Source organism: Palaemon carinicauda, chromosome 9 (genome assembly GCF_036898095.1).
Source record: "Palaemon carinicauda isolate YSFRI2023 chromosome 9, ASM3689809v2, whole genome shotgun sequence".
NCBI classification, from domain to species: Eukaryota; Metazoa; Arthropoda; class Malacostraca; order Decapoda; family Palaemonidae; genus Palaemon; species Palaemon carinicauda.
This window is the reverse complement of record NC_090733.1, coordinates 122,407,149-122,429,648: the sequence shown is the minus strand read 5'-3', so window position 1 is coordinate 122,429,648 and position 22,500 is coordinate 122,407,149. Positions and strand designations below refer to the sequence as shown.

The 22,500-nt window shown below is 32.9% G+C and overlaps 1 protein-coding gene across 1 annotated transcript in view; it reads left to right on the top strand.

Moving 5' to 3' along the window:
- Positions 1-3,656: 3,656 nt before the first annotated feature.
- LOC137646609 (uncharacterized) overlaps positions 3,657-22,500 on the top strand; it is a 48,302-nt gene continuing 29,458 nt past the window's right edge. Inside the window, exon 1 of the mRNA XM_068379717.1 lies at positions 3,657-5,233. Coding sequence (XP_068235818.1) covers positions 3,657-5,233 — 1,577 coding nt within the window. The remainder of the gene's footprint in view (positions 5,234-22,500) is intronic.

Below are 22,500 nucleotides of genomic sequence, written 5' to 3'. Positions count from 1 at the left end.
ATATATACATATATACATATATGTATATTTGTATATATATAATATATATATATATATATATACATATATATATATATATATATATATATATATATATATATATATATATATATATATATATATATATGTATGTTATGTACACTCAAACCCCAACCGCAATATAACAATTGCAGCAGTAAAGGCTATACTAAACGACTTATAGCTGTATAAAAACAACCAAACTGTTGCTTCCTTTATTAATACTGTTATGCTTCATTTACAATGCTCTGAGAGAGAGAGAGAGAGAGAGAGAGAGAGAGAGAGAGAGAGAGAGAGAGAGAGAGAGAGATTATAGTCTTTCCATGTATTGTCTACGAGAAAACAAAAATTACGTTTAATTTTCATGAAAAATTTCAAATGCATACAGAAACGTACCCATGCAATTATAGCTTGAAGGTATGATAATTCACTTATTAGGCTTCCGAATATAATTTTCGTTGGTTAAATCTGTTATCTATGATTTAGCTTTATTATTTTTGGAATTTTCAGAATGTTTTACCCCGGGAATTTTAAGAAATTTGTATTGGAGCAAAACTTGCATTAGAATTATAACCAAGCGTCCAGATCAAGATTCAGTTTTAGGATATTTTTCAAGGATTGTAATCAATCGCAGATTAGGATTCTAGGATTCAAATTGGATTGGAATAAATATTCAAATATTTAAATTTTAGATGAAGTTAATAATTGAGATACATTTCAGAGCTAGAATTTAAATCGGTGCTAAGTTTCTAAATACTAATCTAGAATTCTAATTCAGGTAAGAACGCAGTTCTTAAAACTTACCAGAATGACAATTACTTTGAGACTGCATTGATTTTCATAACCTTTGCAAATACTTCACTGCCTTTCATGAGTCACCTGTTCTAAGGTTCACATTTTCAATTGTAAAATCATCTGTATTTTCGTAACCAGAGCTACTAAATAATATTTAAATTTGCCTTTTTTCCATCGTACATAATAATGCAAACCATTCGGTCTTCCTGTGTTCCATTTGCTGCCATCGAACAAAGTTTCTGGTTATGTAACTATATCTTCCTGCATCGCCCTTTACACATTTTCACAAGTCACTGCAGTTTATGCATCAAGTCCTGCCAACAGCAAACACCCACCCTTCCCATTCATAAATTTTACTAATTTTTCATATGCTTATTTATTCATAGGTTGTCGTACCAATCATTATGTTATAGTGCAAGTGTAATGATAGCTCTCTCTCTCTCTCTCTCTCTCTCTCTCTCTCTCTCTCTCTCTCTCTCTCTCTCTCTCTCTCTCTCTATATATATATATATATACATATACATATACATATACATATATATATATATATATATATATATATATATATATATATACATATATATATATATATATATACATACATACATACACATATATAAAATATATATATATATATATATATATATATACATGTAAATATATATATATATATATATATATACATATATATATATATATATATATATATATATATATATATATATATATATATATATATATATATACATACATACATACACATACACATGTGCATATGCCAATGTATAGATTCACTTTCCATTATACCCTATTCTATTCGAGTAAAATGTAAACTATCGATGGTAATGAACTGCAACAATTAATTCATCGGTAAAAACATTCTACACAAAGTAATTTTTGGAAATGGGTCCTATATTTGTTTAAACAAGTTACAATGTCCCTTAATCTGTTTAGTGGTCGAAAGATCGATTAGCTTCCATTTACAAATATATACTACACTGTTTTTTGGTGACGCTATTCTCCCTCAGCGTTGAAGCTGGTATAATCCATCACTGTCACGAAATTAATCTTTAAAGAAGAAATGTGTTTAAAGTTGCATAGTTAAGGATTTCCACAGTACGATCCTAAACAACGATGTATTTGTTTCAAAAGTATCATGATCTCTATAATGCAGTTTTATTTTAGCTATACGAATATGTGAATACATCTCATTTATATATATTATATATGTATACATACATACACCTTTATTGATACAGCATGGTCCATTTTCCCTAAGAGTAGTTGCTATAGAAAAGAAAAACCCAAGGCTGTATAGAAACGCCACACCATTACTTTAGCAATGTGCCAATCAACACCAAGTTGCACGCAATCATAGTTTTATGAACACACACACACACACCCATATATATATATATATATATATATATATATATATATTATATATATATATTATGTATATGGTTATATACACACATATATATATATATATATATATATATATATATATATATATATATATATATATATATATGTAAATTATGTATATGGTTATATATATACACACACACTATATACATACATATATATATATATATATATATATATATATATATATATATTATATATATATGTATATATATATATATATATATATATATATATATATATGCATACATTATATATATATACACACATTATATATAAATATATATATATATATATATATATATATATATATATATATATATATATATACATATATATATATGTATGCGTGTGTGTGTGTTTCTGCTTCGTAATAAAATGGATTTTGACAAAATGTGTTCACAAATCACTAATCCCCTTGACAAACTAATCTCTCATATGAACTTTCTCTTTGATAAAATTGGTTTAACAAACTTTTCATTCATTATAGTAAAAATGTTTTAAAATAATTCTAGTTCCTTTGGTAAGTGTGTTTCCGTATCACAGATTAAACGAAATCAAATAAACATTTTTCACTTTCGAATACTGAAAACTAATTTCATCAACCTTTTTTTTTTAATATTTAATTTTATGCTCCTAACCGATTTGAAGAACTCTTACAATTCTATTTCTTATGAGATGCTAATCTATAAGTAATATTAATCATGCTATCACCGATGATAAAAAGAATTAAACAATCAGGATTAAGTCCTTTATTTCAATAAAACGCATTACATAAATGAAAACCATGGATGCTTAACAATAGTGTTAAAAAATTAAACAGATGTTTATTCTATCTTCTCATCCGAGGACAATCTTTATTCTCACTAGATAAAATTAAGGAGAGGTCAAAGCCAAGGAAAAATGAACGGAAATTCAGGAGATAAATATCTACCCTAATACTCTAAGGACAACAAGGGAAACTTTCTTGAGTATAACAAAAGCAAATAAAAAAGGAAAGTGTGTCAACGGTTGAACAAGAGAAGCTGAAGGCGATTAGGAATAAAGAAAAATGAGAGGGTAAAATGAACAAAGAATAAAAAAGATAATTCAAAGACCAAGAAAGAGACGACGTAAGGATAATACATGGAACCGTCGAGATAAGAAAACGTAAATTGGGAAAAGGGGAAAAATCCGGTCAAAGATAAGGGAAGAAGGAAAGAAGTTAAAGAAACCAAGTCAAAGATAAAGGAAAAAAAAGAAGAAGAGGGTTGAATGAGGACCTCAAGCAGCAATAGAGATTTTCCTTATCTTTTTCTTAAGACAATTTTACACCAGTTAAGTGAGAAGAATGAGCAGAATATCGGGATAATTCTGGAAATGTCTTGTTCCTAAGGCGAGGACAGAGCTCGCTCGGATTTAAGGGAACATGACACATGAGACGTTGCGAAAGAATTGGGGTCAGAGGAACTCTGAATGGGAAGGATGGCTTCCAAAATGCAAGATTCACAGATAAGGAGACCATAATGTTCATCAGAGATAAAGGGACCATAATGTCCATCATAGATAAGGGGACCATAATGTCCATCCTAGATAAGGGGACCATAATGTCCTTCACAGATAAGGGTACCATAATGTTCATCAGAGATAAAGGGACCATAATGTCCATCAAAGATAAGGGGACCATAATGTCCATCAGAGATAAGGGGACCATAATGTCCATCCTAGATAAGGGGACCATAATGTCCATCCTAGATAAGGGTACCATAATGTCCATCAAAGATAAGGGGACCATAATGTCCTTCAGAGATAAGGGTACCATAATGTCCATCAGAGATAAGGGGACCATAATGTCCATCCTAGATAAGGGGACCATAATGTCCTTCACAGATAAGGGTACCATAATGTCCATCAGAGATAAGGGGACCATAATGTCCATCCTAGATAAGGGGACCATAATGTCCTTCAGAGATAAGGGTACCATAATGTCCATCAGAGATAAGGGGACCATAATGTCCATCAGAGATAAGGGGACCATAATGTCCTTCAGAGATAAGGGTACCATAATGTCCTTAAGAGATAAGGGGACCATAATGTCCTTCAGAGATAAGGGGACCATAATGTCCATCATAGATAAGGGGACCATAATGTCCTTCAGAGATAAGGGGACCATAATGTCCATCCTAGATAAGGGGACCATAATGTCCATCCTAGATAAGGGTACCATAATGTCCATCAAAGATAAGGGGACCATAATGTGCAACATAGATAAGGGGACCATAATGTGCAACATAGATAAAGGGACCATAATGTCCATCAGAGATAAGGAGACCATAATGTCCATCATAGATAAAGGGACCATAATGTCCATCATAGATAAGGGGACCATAATGTCCATCCTAGATAAGGGGACCATAATGTCCTTCAGAGATAAGGGTACCATAATGTTCATCAGAGATAAAGGGACCATAATGTCCATCAGAGATAAGGGGACCATAATGTCCATCCTAGATAGGGGTAACATAATGTCCATCAAAGATAAGGGGACCATAATGTGCAACATAGATAAGGGGACCATAATGTGCAACATAGATAAAGGGACCATAATGTCCATCAGAGATAAGGAGACCATAATGTCCATCATAGATAAAGGGACCATAATGTCCATCAGAGATAAGGGGACCATAATGTCCATCATAAATAAGGGGACCATAATGTCCATCATAAATAAGGGGACCACAATGTCCATCATAAATAAGGGGACCATAATAAGCACCAGAGATGAAGGGACCATAAGGTCCATCAGAGATAAGGGGACCATAATGTCCATCACAGATAAGGGGACCATAATGTCCATCATAGATAAGGGGACCATAATGTCCATCAGAGATAAGGGGACCATAATGTCCATCAGAGATAAGTGGACCATAATGTCCATCATAGATAAGGGGACCATAATAAGCACCATAGATGAAGGGACCATAAGGTTCATCAGAGATAAGGGGACCATAATGTCTATCCAAAAAAAAAAAAAAAAAAAAAAAAAAAAAAAAAAAATTGACAATCAAAATGCGTGGTTAATTTCAGAAGTCCTTGTGGTAGGTATAAAAATCTATTTATCACAATATTGAAATTTAATAAATAAAGAAAAAAACCTCCAAAATGAAACATTTAGATGTATATGGACAAATCTGACAAAAAATATTAAGCGACATGAACATTACATAAAGTTCAGTAAGCACGCTAACGGTAACCTTTTTGTGTAAAAAGAAAATAAAGGCCAGGATTACTTTATGATCTAAATATACTTAGAAGCTAGAAGGCGAAGATTTAGTATTAGAGCACTCCATGACGGGAAAAATAAACGTGATACATCAAAGAACATTGGTTAAAAATAAAACACATCTTAGTTCCTAAGAACATTAATCATAGTTTTATAAAAATTACCTTTAAAATACGACATGTTATCTTTTAAAATTAATTAAGCTATTGAGATATGTTCCTGAAATACTTGTCCTTTCTAAAAAAGATGCCAATATCTTAAAATCCTTTTAAGATTTAGCTTCAGCTCAGTAGCAAATCAATAGTTAATTTCTGAATGGTTTCTTTTGTAGATTACTAATCCCTTATGATCAACATCTTCTCGCAATGATTGAACTTTTATTTCTCCATTTTTGTCTATCTATTTCTAAGCGTCATATACTAAGTTGGGGCTTTATCAGCTATTAGATTAAAAACATAAGAACCAATGAAAATATTTTTCGAGGTAAGCAGCTCGTTATAAATCTTTTGCAACCAATATCAAGTGGCAATGGAACTTTCTTGGACGTGAAAATTAGAAACTTAAAAAAAAGAAAAAGGTTTATTTAAGGCTTTCTCATAGCGATAAACTGAACTTTTTCTTCCTGGACTAATTAATTCCCTTACCAAAAAATTATGCTCTTTTAAAAACACAAGCAAATCGTTATCTCCTCCTCCGCCTATGGACGCAAAGGGCCTCTGTTAGATTTCGCCAGTCGTCTCTATCTTCAGCTTTTAATTCAATACTTCTCCTTTTAATTCAATACTTCTCCATTCATCATCTCCTACTTCACGCAACATAGTCCTCAGCCATGAAGGCCTGGGTCTTCCAATTCTGCTAGTGCCTTGTGGAGCCCCGTGAAATAAACAAACACAAACTAATGCGACAAACATTTACGAGACAATAACAGTAACTCTATACTGGTAAACTCCATAAACGATATGCGAGTCGTATAATTTCTTTACTAAATATACACACAATAACCTCAATAAAAAAAGAAAGATAAACTAAAGAAAAATATCAATGATTTGGAGCAAGTCGTCGTTCTCCATTAATCACTCCCTGCGGTTTCACTTCCTCTTTCTTGCTCTTTGCCTCTGACCGAAGATGGAGTCAAGAAGAAATGAAGAGGAGGAGGAGGAGGAAGGAAGTAGCAATTCCAGGTGTACCCAGCGCAATAAATCAGGCTGCCTCGTTTCGGGAAAACAAACCCTCCTCCCAAAGAAGAAGAAAATGAGGAAAAGACAGAAGAGGAATTGGAAGAAAACAGAAAATGAGGAAAAGACAGAAGAGGAAGAAAAACAAAAGGAGGCTTTAGTAAATTTTTGTAAATTAATGTCTAAGGGAGAAACAAAAAAGAGAACTAAAACCAAACAATGAGAAATGTTGGGTGGAAATCATATGCGAGATAAAGCTGTTCTAATTTGCTCAGCAAAGAACAATACGTTCAAAACAATCGAAAATCGATTATTTGGTTGACTGAATGCAAACTGGGGTTGCAGAAAGGATGGTCATCTATAAGTAAATTGATAAAAAATTACTTATTTACGGTGGGGAAAAATACATTATACTAAACTAACATCAAAATGTTTAGGAACAGTATATCTTCGACGCTAAAAATATCTATTTTTGCATAATTATGGTACAACATACGTACACCACCGACTTCATTACGTCGGGGACATATAACCCTTTCTCTTAAAATGATTCTAGATTAGTAAATTTATCATAGTTCTCCAATAGCAATTATTCAAGTTCCCAACTATATCGAAACACATTTTTGTTGTTAGCCGCTCATGAATGGCAGAGGCAAGGGACAGTGACATTGCCCTATCAAGCAGGACAGTCTCCTAGAGACTGACCATTATATATACATATAATCAGCGCCCAAGCACCCTCGCTAACCAAGTTAGGACTAGGAAGGGCTAGGCAATAGCTGCTGATGACTCAGCAGATATACCTATAGGCTCCCCCAAACCATCCATCCTTAGCTCACGAGGAGGGTGAGGTTGCACCGACCTAAGGAACTAACGAATTTAAGCGGGACTCTAACCTCAGTCAGGCGATCACCAGGGAAGGACGTTACTGACAGGCCACCATAACCCTAAATGGAATGAACGATGAACAGTTTACCACTTTGGTATTTCACATTTTATGAGTTTAAAAGCGTTTGACCAAAGTTTGGATGAAGGATGTGAAAATATTATAGAATGTGCGATTAGTCTATGTAGAGACATTAAGTTTGTAATAGGAGTGAGTGGTTTAGCGTAATACTAATGGATGACCATGAGGTTTACATTAAGTAACATAGGATTCCAGCCTTAGAAATTCGTGTAAGGTTTGCTTTATTGTATAACCTTAAGACTAAAAGGAATTAAGAATTAAAACTTATACTTCTTGATGGGTAACTATTTCACAAAAAAGAAATAAAAGAATATTTACCTTTTATAATTCTTGATTGGTTATTATTATGCAAAATGAGAAAAAAAAATTTAACGATAAAGCATATTATCCACCCATAAACCTCTACAAAAATAAATCTAATTAAAATCTTCTGACGATATCTATAATAAAGTTAATTTCTAAACTTTCCTGAGACGATTCATACACAAAAATTTCAAGGCCAAAATTGGAGGACCAAAAATATATCTCAATCAATTAAAAAGAAAAAAAAACTTACATGCAGCTTGCAAAATTGTACTAAAAATTAAAAAATGATGCATAACTCATCACGGTAATTTTACTAACGAAAAAAAAAAATCCTTGTTTATACCAAACTTGTGGAAGCTTTTTCTCTAACTTCGTTGTAGCGACTACTTTTCCATAATTGTTTAAAAAAAAAAAAAGAAAAAAAAAGAGCTATAATTATGACGGTGAACATTGTATGTGCGCGCTTCTCAAATTTGCCATTTAACACCTATCATTATTTATATTTATGTTAAATGCTGCATCAAAAGATAGTGCTTTACTATTTATTATATCACAGCTAAAACTAATTAAATACGTTATAAAAAGAATATTACAATGAGTCGATTACGTCCAAAGAGGTTTCTGTATAAAAGCGACAAACAAGGACATTAAGATACTGGAACAATTCATGAGAGATTTCGAGATAGGTTTCGCATTTATACTAGCTCCTACATTTCATATAATCTATTATTTGATGACTATGATATCCCTTTCTGAGTGGAGATACCTAAACGTGGATAAAGGGTTTATGTATGTCATGATCAGCAAAGTTTTCCTAGTCAGAGCCACCCATACTAGGTTGGTTTGCTGTGAGCAATCACACCAAAATCACCCACTATTACCAATTTGCAGTGGCCAGCGTGGTGTTGAAAATGGCCAAAACCCATACATGATCATAACATGTCTGAGGCCTTTGTCTTGCAGTGGACAAGAAACTGCTGCATTTGTTATTTGTTGTTGCTCAGAATATATGAGATAACATTCCAATTATATAAACAAACAAGGAATAAATCTAAAAGTACCGAGACGCATGTTTTTACTGACATTAAAAAAACAAAAACTTTAAATAATATATTGTGGCTTGCAGGGTCATTTTGCTAGGATTTGTAAGACTAAGGAATGAATGTAGAAACTGCAGAGAGACTGGCCATGCAGCACGTGCATGTATAGAAGATTTAAACAAAAAGAGGATATGGTGAAAGTCACAATTCAAAGGGGGTCCCACTAGATACCCCTCCTCAACAATCCCAGAAGCAGCAGCCCCGCTGATTTCCTTCCTGACACCGAACTCTGAAGACTGGTCAAGAGTTATCATCTCTGGAGATTTCTTCTGAACCTGAAAATCCACAGGCTGGGATGAAGGGTTCAGCCCATTTCCCTTGTTCTGGGTGCTCAAACACACTCTCTTCTCTTACAAGACAGTAACAAGAACCAATACCTAAAAACAATTAGATATTTACCCCTTTTATGCAGCCACTCATAAAACTTATTTCATAATTACTTAAGTGAGCCTTGTAAACAACTAATGTACAAATAAAGGCAGTAAAACAAACACACTGTGTAAGATAAAAAGGTTTGAACAAACCTACAGTCGTATGAATAGACAGGGGTGAAAAAAGAAACTTGGAAAAAGATTATCACTATAAACACTAATTTAAAAAGAGGTATCGAAACTCACTCCAGGTCTGAAAAGTTGAAAACTTTCGAGACCTCAAGATGAATTTCCTCTGTTAAGCTGGGTCAAGTTTCGTTGCCCAAAATAAAAGGCATTCGTCTTAATCTTCCACCTCTTTCGTTACTTTCCATTAAGCTGTCTTTGTCCTCTTTCTTTACTTTCCATTTGGATGTCTCTATCCTGTTTCTTTACTTCCAATTTACCTGTCTTTCTGTCCTTTTTCTTTATTTGGCCTCTTTCTTTACTTTCCATTTAGCTCTCTATCCCTTTTCTTTATTTTCCAACTAGCTGTCTTTCTAAACTTTTTTTTACTTTCCATTTAGATGCCTTTCTATCCCCTGTTTACTTTCCACTTAGCTGTATTTCTGTAATAACACCGTCAAAGTCTTCTTCAGGAGAAAACTTTTTAAACTTCTAAAAAACTACAGGTCACAGTAAATCTTCAAGCATCTCAAAAATATGAATTAAAGGTTTTTTCCTTAAATAACATCACCGACGTACGGAAATCGAAGCTGTATTCAAATCCTTAAAAATTATGTTATGATGAGAACCTAACATTTAGTTCAGCTGCACTGGTTAACAAGGGAAGTTCTATTAATCTGGATTAAATCCATAATCTGCTGGGAACCCTTGTACATGTACAGCGTCGATGACAAGCGAATAAACTTTAACATTTTCCCAGATAAACAAAACCACAGTTAATCCTTATAATCTGTAATAATGATTTATATATCTATATACAGTATATGAATCATATATATATATATATATATATATATATATATATATATATATATATATATATATATATTTACAGATATATACATATATATACACATACATATACATATATATACGTATAGATAAATGTATACGTGTACATATATATACATATACATATATACGTATACACATATATACATATACACATATTTACATATACATATATACAAAAAACCTACATATATACATATACATATATATATATATATATATATACATATACACACATATTTACAAACACATATATACATATATATATACATATACATATTTACAGATATATACACATATATACACATACATATACATATATATACGTATAGATAAATGTATGTGTACATATATATACATATACATATATACGTATACACATACATATACATATACACATATTTACATATACATATATACAAAAAACCTACATATATACATATACACATATATATACATATACATACATATTTACAAACATATATATACATACATATTTACAAACATATATATACATATATATATACACATATATACATATATATATATATACACATATATACATATATATATATACACATATATACATATATATATATATATATATATATTATATATATATATATATATATATATACATACAAACACACACATATATATATATATATATATATATATATATATATACATACATATACATACATATATTTATATATATATACATATACATACATAAATACATATATATACATATACATACATATATACATATATATATATACATATATATACATATACATACATATATACACATACATACATATACATACATATATACACATACATACATATACATACATTATATATATATATATATATATATATATATATATATATATATATATATATATTCTTTTTTTTAAATCTATAACTTAATAATTGAAAAATGTTCTGAAAAAAAATAAAGTAAAAGAAAACAAATCATCGATGATGTAAAAGTTGATATTCTAATAGAGGTAAGGGTTAACTTCCATCGCGCTTCTGATAAATTAAGAATCATGATTGCAAACAATAAACTTAGGAAAACCTATCCTTCAAATCTATACTTGAAATACCTCGTAACGCTCAGTTAAATAAATACGTAATACTTTATAACAATAGATCCAAAATTATGTGAAAGCTTATATCATTAAGTAGCACTAAGAGGGGAAGCTGGATTAAATGACAGATCTTCGAAATACTTTCTGTTGTCAATTAGTGCTGCATGTAAGCAGGTAACAGAATGTCTTCAGATAATTTTTACGTTTTTACTTAAAAATACTTTAATGCGACATAATCACAAAATGACACAAAATGAATGATAAAATCGCGCTAAGTAAGCAACATTGTCCAAGCAAATTAGACGAAAAAATACCGAATAGGGAAAAAATTATAAGCTTTTTATATTTGGCAGGAAGAATCCTCAAGGGTTATAGCACAAAATTCTAAAGAGTTTCCCTCCGTCAGGTATGTGCTTCCCCGTTTAGGTGGGTGGGGTGGGGTGGGGGGGACATCCCTTTGAAGGATACTTCTCCCAATATTTACTGTTTTCACAGGCTAAAGGCCTGTCATGTCGCTCCTCATGCAGTTCTTGTACTTGGTGTGTACACTTATTTTTCTATACTACTCCTCCGTTATTCGTGAACCATCCTCATGAAACTTGGTAGGTAGTTAGAATCAAAAGAATGCCGACACTGGGGGGAGACCTTTCGTTAGATGTCTCTATTGTTCCCATGACAAAACAGACAAGGTGTTGCTCTTCTTACTACTACTACAAAATGGGCGGAGCCTTCACAAACCTTAGCGAACCAAAGACAGTAAAGGGCTGTCTTTGTTAGCAAAAGCATACAAAAGTAATATAGCGAGTTGCCTTATTTCAATTCTTCATTTTCATTTGACGTTTCAAATATCCACTGCAAATACAAAACACACACACACATATATATATATATATATATATATATATATACATATATATATAATATATATAAATATATATATATATATATATATATGTGTGTGTGTGTGTGTGTGTGTGTGTGTGTGTGTATGTGATACCAATTTTCGTGCCAGTTTCTCGGACCAGGGTTCGATTCCCCGGCCGACCAGAAGCTATTATCTATTGAATTGATTCCCCCCTGGTTCTCTGATCATGAGGTATAGAGGGAATCCAGATATTAAGGGATTATAATATATGGCTTATATAAATATGAAAAACACGTCTAAATGAGCAAAATTTATCAATATATATATATATATATATATATATATATATATATATATATATATATATATGTGTGTGTGTGTGTGTGTGTGTGTGTGTAGAAATCACAAAAGCTAACACGTGATGAGCATAAAATAAGCAAGTATTATAGCCACGAAAGAAAAAATGAAAACACAAACTCAGTTCTCCTTTTGTGACTATAATATATATATATATATATATATATATATATATATACTTATATACATATATATATATATATATACTTATATACATATATACATATATACTTATATACATATATACATATATATATATATATATGTATACATATATATATATATATATGTATACATATATATATGTATACATATATATATATATATATATATATATATATATATATATATGTATATGTATATATATATATATATATATATATATATACACACAATATATAATTTGATAACGAAGAAAATAGCAGACAACTTAAGAGCTAAGAAATCAATGGTCTTTATAAAATAAACGAAGGAAAAATAGCATTTGGGTCTACACCTCCATAAGCATCAACATCCATGAAGAGTGTCCTAATTTATAGGACTTAAATGCTAACTAGTTAGTTTAGCCTCAGAAAACCAGGAATGAGGAAGATCAATTTTCTCAATACTCTACTTACTGTCTGTTATGGTCAGCTATATCAAAACGTAATTATACGAAAGCCCCTTTAATGTTTTATTCATCCATAAATTAATTTATCATAAAAATTAGCAAAATAGTAACAGGTAAGAAAATAATACCCAGCAAACACACATACACACACAATGTATATATATATATATATATATATATATATATATATATATATATATATATATATATATATATATATATATACACACGTGTGTGCGGGTGTGAAGGTACCCCGTTCTTACTCTTCCCGTAAGGTAACTTTCGTTTTGACGTCCCGATTGCATATCAATCTTTTAGGGGTCCTGATGAAGGGCAACAAACTGTTTCCTCAGAGTATTCGTTTGACCAGTTCCTCTAATCCTGCCGTTGTGCTCCTTGGTCGAATTTTTTTTGACGAACATCTTGAAGGTGTTTCATGACCACGGAATTCGACTGAACCACTGATCCCTTTGCAATTAAAATATCCTTTTTATAATGACCGTAAGAGGTCTCATGTCTGAACTTGCCTCTCCTGATGATGATGATTTAGATTGACCCGCCTATATACGAGGCGGACCACGGGCCCTTGTGTTGGCAACCCGTAAGGGGAACGGAGCGTTGGTTGTATCTTTTAAAAGCTTTTGCTTGTGTTGGATGACACGAACACTGATGACAGACAGATGATGATGAGTCTGACACAAAATGACGACCGAAGCTGGAGCCCGAAGTTCAAATTCGAGGCGCAGTAAACCAAAAATCTCCTATCCCAAACCCGTTCCTTCCTCGGTCCTAGATAATTATTTTTCTTATAAGCAAGAGCTAACAGGAAGACGTCCAATTGGAATGTCTCTTCTAAGAAGTTCTTCCTTTCAGAGGAAAAAAAAAATGACTTCAGATTGAAGAATTTTAGCTTTTTTTCTGGTCCTTCAATATTCTCTACTGTCCAGTTTCCACTTTATTCTGCACAATCTTTATTTTTAGATCTTCAACATTATGGACTTTACTTCCTCATTTCAAATCCGCACAATCGTAAAGTGATCAACAAATAATAACTAGTTCTCTTTTTCGGATTCTTTATTTCTTCTCTCTCGTTCTCCTTCCTGTCTCCCTCTTCTCCCTGTATTTTCTGTCCGAACCCTTTCAGTAAATCTAATATTAGTCTTGAAGATTCTTGTTTAGCTTTTCATAACTGCCTTCCTGATTCCACTTGTCGTTGATTTCTTTAGAGACGGTGTATTTTGATTTTCTTCCACAGAAAAACAAATTGCAGTGGAACAACGAGTTAGGAAAATTTTGAAGACTTCGGATTGGGTCCTTCAATATTCTCTACTTCTGTGCAGTTTCCGCCTTATTCTGCACAATCTTTATTTTTGGATCTTCAAACATTATGGGCTATACTTACTCATTTCAAATCCGCACAATCGTAAACTGATCACCAAATAACTAGTTCTCCTTTTTGGATACTTTATTTCTTCTCTCCCGTTCTCCTTCATGCCTCCTCCTCCTTCCTGGATTTTCTGTCCGAATCCTTTCAAACAAATCAGTCATTAGTCTTCAAGATTCCTGTTTTGCTTTTCCTGACTTCCTTCTTGATTCCACTTGTCGTTGATCCCTTTCTTCTTAGAAGAAAGAAGTCTTCAAAACAAGAATCTTGAAGACTTCTTCTTCCTCATGGAGAAAAAGACAAAGTCTTCAAGATTCTTGTTTTGCTTTTCAAGACTGCCCTCCTGATTCCACTTGTCGTTGATCCCTATCTTCTTAGAAGAAAAGTCTTCAAAATAAGAATCTTGAAGACTTCCTTCTCATGGAGAGAAAGAAGAAGTCTTCAAGATTCTTGTTTTGCTTTTCCTGACTGCCTTCCCGATTCCACTTGTCGATGATCCCTTTCTTCTTAGAAGAAAGCAGTCTTCAAAACAAAAATCTTGAACACTTCTTTCTCTCCATGAGGAAGTAGTTGTTTTCAAAAAAAGAATCTTGAAGACTTCTTCTTCCTCATGGAGAAAAAGAAGAAGTCTTCAAGATTCTTGTTTTGCTTTTCATGACAGCCTTCCTGATTCCCCTTGTCGATGATCCCTTTCTTCTTAGAAGAAAGAAGTCTTCAAAACAAGAATCTTGAAGACTTCCTCTTTCTCTCCATGAGGAAGAAGTCTTCATAACCAGAATCTTGAAGACTTCTTCTTCCTCTTGGAGAGAAAGAAGAAGTCTTCAAGATTCTAGTTTTGCTTTTCACGACTGCCTTCCTGATTCCACCCTTCGTGTTTTTTTTAAAAATAAGCTAGATACAGGAACTCTCTATTGTTGGCTGGGCGGGCCTCCCCCCTTCCCGCTGGCAGGGCGGGGCTCCCCCCTTCCCACTGGCAGGGCAGGGCTCCCCCCCTTCCCGCTGGCAGGGCGGGGCTCCCCCCTTCCCGCTGGCAGGGCAGGACCTCCCCCCTTCCCGCTGGCAGGGCGGGGCTCCCCCCTTCCCGCTGGCAGGGCGGGACCTCCCCCCCTTCCCGCTGGCAGGGCGGGGCTCCCCCCTTCCCGCTGGCAGGGCGGGGCTCCCCCCTTCCCACTGGCAGGGCGGGGCTCCCCCCTTCCCACTGGCAGGGCGGGGCTCCCCCCTTCCCGCTGGCAGGGTGGCGCTCCCCCCTTCCCGCTGGCAGGGTGGCGCTCCCCCCATCCCGCTAGCAAGGCGGGGCTCTCCCTTTCCCACTGGTAAGGGAATCAGAGCCCCAGGGAAAATCACACAAAGACAGCAGCTTCTGACTAGCCGGAAGACGAACTCTGGTCCAGGAAAGTAGTATGAACTCATACCACTTGGCCAAGTGGCATGTCAATGTTCATACAAGTTTCCTGGACCAGAGTTCGACTCCCTGCCAGTCAGAAGCTGTTGTCTTTGTGTGATTTTGCCTGGGGCTCTGATTCCGAGGTCGTCAAGAGAATGCAGACATCTATGTATAAAAAATACATGGCTTATTTGAATATGAAAAACCACGTCTAAATGTGCAAAATGTATGACATATATATATATATATATATATATATATATATATGTGTGCGTGTGTGCGTGTGTGTATGTGCGTGTATATATGTATGTATGTATATATATATATATACATTATATTATATATATATATATATATGTGTGTGTGTGTGTGTGCATGTGCGTGTATAATATATGTGTATATATATATATATATATATATATATATACCCATATATTTATATACCCATATATTTATATACCTATATATTTATACACATATATACATACACACATATATACATACACACATATATACATACATACATATATATATACATACATATATATATACATACATATATATATACATACATACATATATATATACATACATACATATATATATACATACATACATATATATATACATACATACATATATATATACATACATACATATATATATACATACATACATACATATATATATATATATATATATATATATATATATATATATATACTAATATATATGCATATACATACATGTACAAACATAGTTGTCGTACAGTTTGGAGAATTGACAGTAGCCTAATAGACACAGATCCCGATATAGCAGGCACAAGCAATAGTCTAGAAAAGAAATCAGAATCTTGATGCTGTAATTTTCAGCAAAGTTTGAGAGTTCTGTGAGGGTTGGTTCTTCTGGTCGTTTTCTCTGGTAGTATAGTAGAAACTCTTAAACTAGACTTTCGAATCTTCTCAGGAATGGGTTCAGTCATACGAGGGACTAACTTCAATCCAAGTTTTTCCATGTAGATTCCAATTGTGCTTTGAACTGATCCAGTTCCATAAACAACTGACACCAGCTGATCAAAGATATCTCAGTCGCCATAAACACTGTTCCTTCAGGTTGATCCTTAACCACATCACTATTACTGATTACTGAAACTGGTTACTGCCCAGCTGCTACATTCTCATTTACATCTTCCAGTAAGCTGTCCAAAAACCAGGGTAATAAAACTAGAAAACTAAACACATGTACCGTAAAAAAGAAACTATACAATACGAACTTAAAATGCTAAGCTAAAAATAGAGAGAAACATTGCTTACAACCTTGAAATTAAGTTCTTTAAAGCGCACCCACCCCTTGCCCCATTGGTACCATATTCTAGATAGCTTTTGTGCATTTTTTCCACGAACTCTAGCCCAAAATTACTTCTTATTCAAATATAATTCCGTGTTATCTATTGAAATCCTTGGTTTCTTGTTCCTTAAAAATGGCACGACTTTATTCTTTTTTTCCCTGTCGTTTCACAAATCGCACAATAAAGACGTAGCGCAACCGATTATCGGTAACTAGATAATATCGGCTTAGTTAGAAATGAAGTTTGCAATTTTAACACTGAAATGTATAACGCGGAGTCAAGCTACCAACTAATCATAGAGAGTTCATCTGTAACATAACTAATATGGAATGAACATCTTGGACCCCCAATCTTCTTTGACTCTGAATATTCTCTCACTCCTCGCACTCACTCCTTCTCAGTCTCACCACCCTCTGACTCTTTCACCCCTTCTCACTTCTTCACCAACCTCTTTCACCCCTTCTCACTTCTTCACCAACCTCTCTCTCTCTCTCTCTCTCTCTCTCTCTCTCTCTCTCTCTCTCTCTCTCTCTCTCTCTCTCTCTCTCTCTCCACAATAAATGATGAAGATAGCGTCGGGTTTATATCACCCATTTACATAAAACTAAATTTCAAAATAAATATCATCTTGAGAAACATTACAAGTTCCATTCATTCGAAACATGATGTTCGTGAAGTCAATCTCACTAAGAGTTGGAACTGTTGAAAGACAAACAGGCAAGAATGGAAGTAATAATGTGGTTTCTGGAAGGGTTACAAGGTTTCGGTAGGTTTGGACAAATGGATAAATTCCAGGAATATAGAAGGTAAGAACTAATCTCCTGACTATAGATTGATTTATTTATCACGTGTTACCTGGCGTCATTTCTCTGGAGAAATTATTATTATTATTATTATTATTATTATTATTATTATTATTATTATTATTATTATTGTTATTACTTGCTAAGCTACAACCCTAGTTGGAAAAGCAGGATGTTATAAGCCCAAGGGTTCCAACAGGGAAAATAGACCAGTGAAGAAAGGAAATGAGTTAATAAATAAATTGCAAGAAAAATAATGAACAATATTAAAATAATCAAGAGAATATAAAAAATGTCAAAACTTTCAAAAACAAGTGGAATGGAAATAAGATAGAATAGTGTGCCTGAGTGTATCCTCAAGTATTTTAACTCACCCGCAGACATTGGAAGACCATTGTACAGGCTATGGCACTACCCAAGACTAGAAAACAATGGTTTAATTTAGTGTCTCTTTCACCTAGAAGACCTGCTTAACATGGCGGTAAGTCTCTCTTCTACCCTTCCTTACAGAGAGGAAAATAAGAAAAATAATTATAATCAAGTTGGAGGAAGAAGGTGATTTAGTTGTATTATGGATGGAAAATCTATATTTATGTTTCGTTTAGTACTGCTAAAGTATCTAGTCGAATCCTATTCATTCTTACACTTATCATCGTAAATATAATACGAAACAGTATTTTTGCCAATCGGAGAGAGAGAGAGAGAGAGAGAGAGAGAGAGAGAGAGAGAGAGAGAGAGAGAGAGAGAGAGAGAGAGAGAGAGAGAATTTGTCTTTAATTCCGGAATTAAACACAAAAAAACGAGAGAGTATTTTTGAGTTTAATTCCGGAATTAAAGACAAATTCTCTCTCTCTCTCTCTCTCTCTCTCTCTCTCTCTCTCTCTCTCTCTCTCTCTCTCTCTCTCTCCCCTCCCTCTCCCTCTCTCTCTCTCTCTCACAAAACTTAATGCGTGCAAAGAATTGCCTCAGAACAGCTTGCCTTATAACGGAAATCCCGGCAAACCCAAAAGAGAAGGATCCTGAAGAAGAGTTCTTAACAGAAAAGATATACTTATATCTTTGGACATCAAAGGAGCATTTCCGTCATTATACCTCGTTATACCCCGAAGTGGATTTGGAATTGAGCAGTCAACGAAGCACATTAGTGTTATTTATCTTAAAAGGTAAACACCAGTGGCCTTGGCTCTCCACAGCCCTTATCAAGGCCCTTTTAAAAACGTTTAAAGGCCACTCATGAATGGCAGAGGCAAGGGGCAGTGACATTGCCCAAGCAAACTGGATAATGCCCTAAACTGAATATGACCAGCGCCCAAGCCACGGCCCCCTCTACATCCTAGCTAGGAGCAGGGAGGGTCAGACAATGGCTGCTGACGACTCGGCAGGTAGACCCGTGGGCTTCCCAAAAACCCCTATCCTTAGCTCACATGGATGGTGAGGTTGCAGCTGGTATTCAGTGGGAGAAGTCGAGATGAAGGTGAAGGTATATCAGTTTTTTTTCTTTTTTTTTTCTTTTATTATTCAAAAAAAAATAATTATTTCTATAACTGTCCTGGATAACATATACATTAAAATAGCGCTAAAAAACTTTAAGTTTAGAAATAATAATAGGTGATCAATAAAGAAGGATTTTTATGTTTAAATCTTTGCTCAAGTTTAGAAATAACAACAGGTGATGAATAAAGAAGTATTTTTATGTTAAAATCTTTGCATTCAGCTGTGATTCACAATAGAATATAGGGAGTTACCTAACGAGTATGGTTTACGACAAAAAAATAGCCAATATATAAGGTCATTCCTTAAACATTAAAATATATAACGCTACTAACATCAGCAATAATAATAATAATAATAATAACAATAACAGTAACAACAATAACAACAACAATACTAATACTAATACTAATAACAATAACAATAATAATAATAAATTTGATATCCTATAACTAGAAAAAAATTAAATTCTTTGTTCACAAATAGTGTATGGTGTATTAAAACAGCCTCCTGGAAATCAGACGCCTCGCAACTTTCTCCAAGACGTTCCCTGATCTTGTGACCTTCCTAACTTCTATCCACAACTTTGTAATATAGAGGAGAAGTAGAAGGAAGGAGCATTGATTCTAGTCTATTAATGTATTCTTCCTTTCTCTACTTTTTTTAATGTTCACACACATACATATACACATTTATATACATATATATACACAAATATGTATATATAAAGTATATATATATATAAAGTATATATATATATATATATATATATATATATATGTATGTGTATATACGTATGTATATATAAATAAATAATAAATACATATACATATATATTACATGTGTATAATATATATATATATATATATATATATATATATATATATATATATATATATATATATATATATATCGGATAAAAACTGTTAAACTAAATTCCTTGCTCTCACATAGTTAACCCAAAGATTTTTTTTTATCCCCAACGTCCGTAACCTCTCAAATTTACTCCCCACTCTTTTATCACACCGCTTCTACATTCTATTTCATTTATGTGCAGGTCATATGAAAAACAATCTATTTCAAATTTTGAGGAACGTATTTGATATCAAATAAACAAGTTATTTCGTTTCAAAACATGTTAAAGAAGAGGGTATTTGTTTTTTAATTCCCAGCACGCCGTGCAAAAAAAAAAAAAAAAAAAAAAAAAAAGCATAGAATTTCATTTCAATAACATTAAAAAGTTAAGCTTCCGGAGAGCAGACGCAGACTAACTCCACATAAAATGAACGCAGCACCAATATATTATTCAGTTTCAAAAGCCTGTGATGGATCTATGTCAATACTGATTATAGTGCAGGTAAAATAATGTTATTTAATGTAGATGTATACAATGCACTTTCTCCCTACCAATTATTAATCAAAATAAAACCATAACATAGTAAACAAACAAATCCTATTTACATTGGATTAATAAATAAATAAATAAGTATATATATATATATATATATATATATATATATTATATATATATATACGGCACCAGCCACCCGTTGAGATACTACCGCTTGAGAGTTATGGGGTCCTTTGACTGGCCAGTCAGTACTACATTGGATCCTTCTCTCTGGTTACGGTTCTTTCCCTTTGCCTACACATAAACCTAATAGTCTGGCCTATTCTTTTCAGATTCTCCTCTATCCTCTTACATCTGATAACACTGAGATTGCCAAACAATTCTTCTTCACCCAAGGGGTTAGCCACTTCACTGCAATTGTTCAGTGGCTACTTTCTTCTTGGTAAGGGTAGAAGAGACTCTTTAGCTATGGTAAACAGCTCTTCTAGGAGAAGGATACTCCAAAATCAAACCATTGTTCTCAAGTCTTGGGTAGTGCTATAGCCTCTGTACCTTGGTCTTCTACTGTCTTGGGTTAGAGTTCTCTTGCTTGAGGGTACACTCGGGCACACTATTCTAATTTTTCTTCCTCTTGTTTTGATAAAGTATTTATAGTTTATATAGGAAATATTTTATTTTAATGTCATTACTGTTTTTAAAATATTTAATTTTTCCTTGTTTCCTTTCCTTACTGTGCTATTTTCCCTGTTGGGCCCCCTGAGCTTATAGAATCCTGCTTTTCCTACTAGGGTTGTAGCTTAGCAATTAATAATAATAATAATAATAATTATAATAATAATAATAATAATAATAATAATAATAATAATAATTATAATAATAATAATAATCATAATATATATATATATATATATATATATATATATATATATATATATATATATATATATATATATATATATATGTAAACATATACATATATACTGTAAATATGTTTGTATGTATATAAGTTATTAACAAGAATAAAACCATGCCATTATTGGAAAAACAAATCCTATTTACATTGGATTATCTTTTTTTTTTCATAATTCTTTTTAAGAGGACTACTGTATACTATTCCATAACTTTTCATACTTTATGATGAAAATTGCACAAAAACTTACTATTTTTTTCCATCAATTTCTTTTCAATTATATGAAGATTATCGGATATATGTACTTTTATTACTTTCGTCTCGATATTTCATTATAATATTTGTACAAAGAATATGAAAAAATTACTTTATAAATATTATAGTGACAATATTTATGCTTATAATCATAGAATGATTAGATAGATGTTGGTTTAACTTTCCTTCTTATGATGATCACT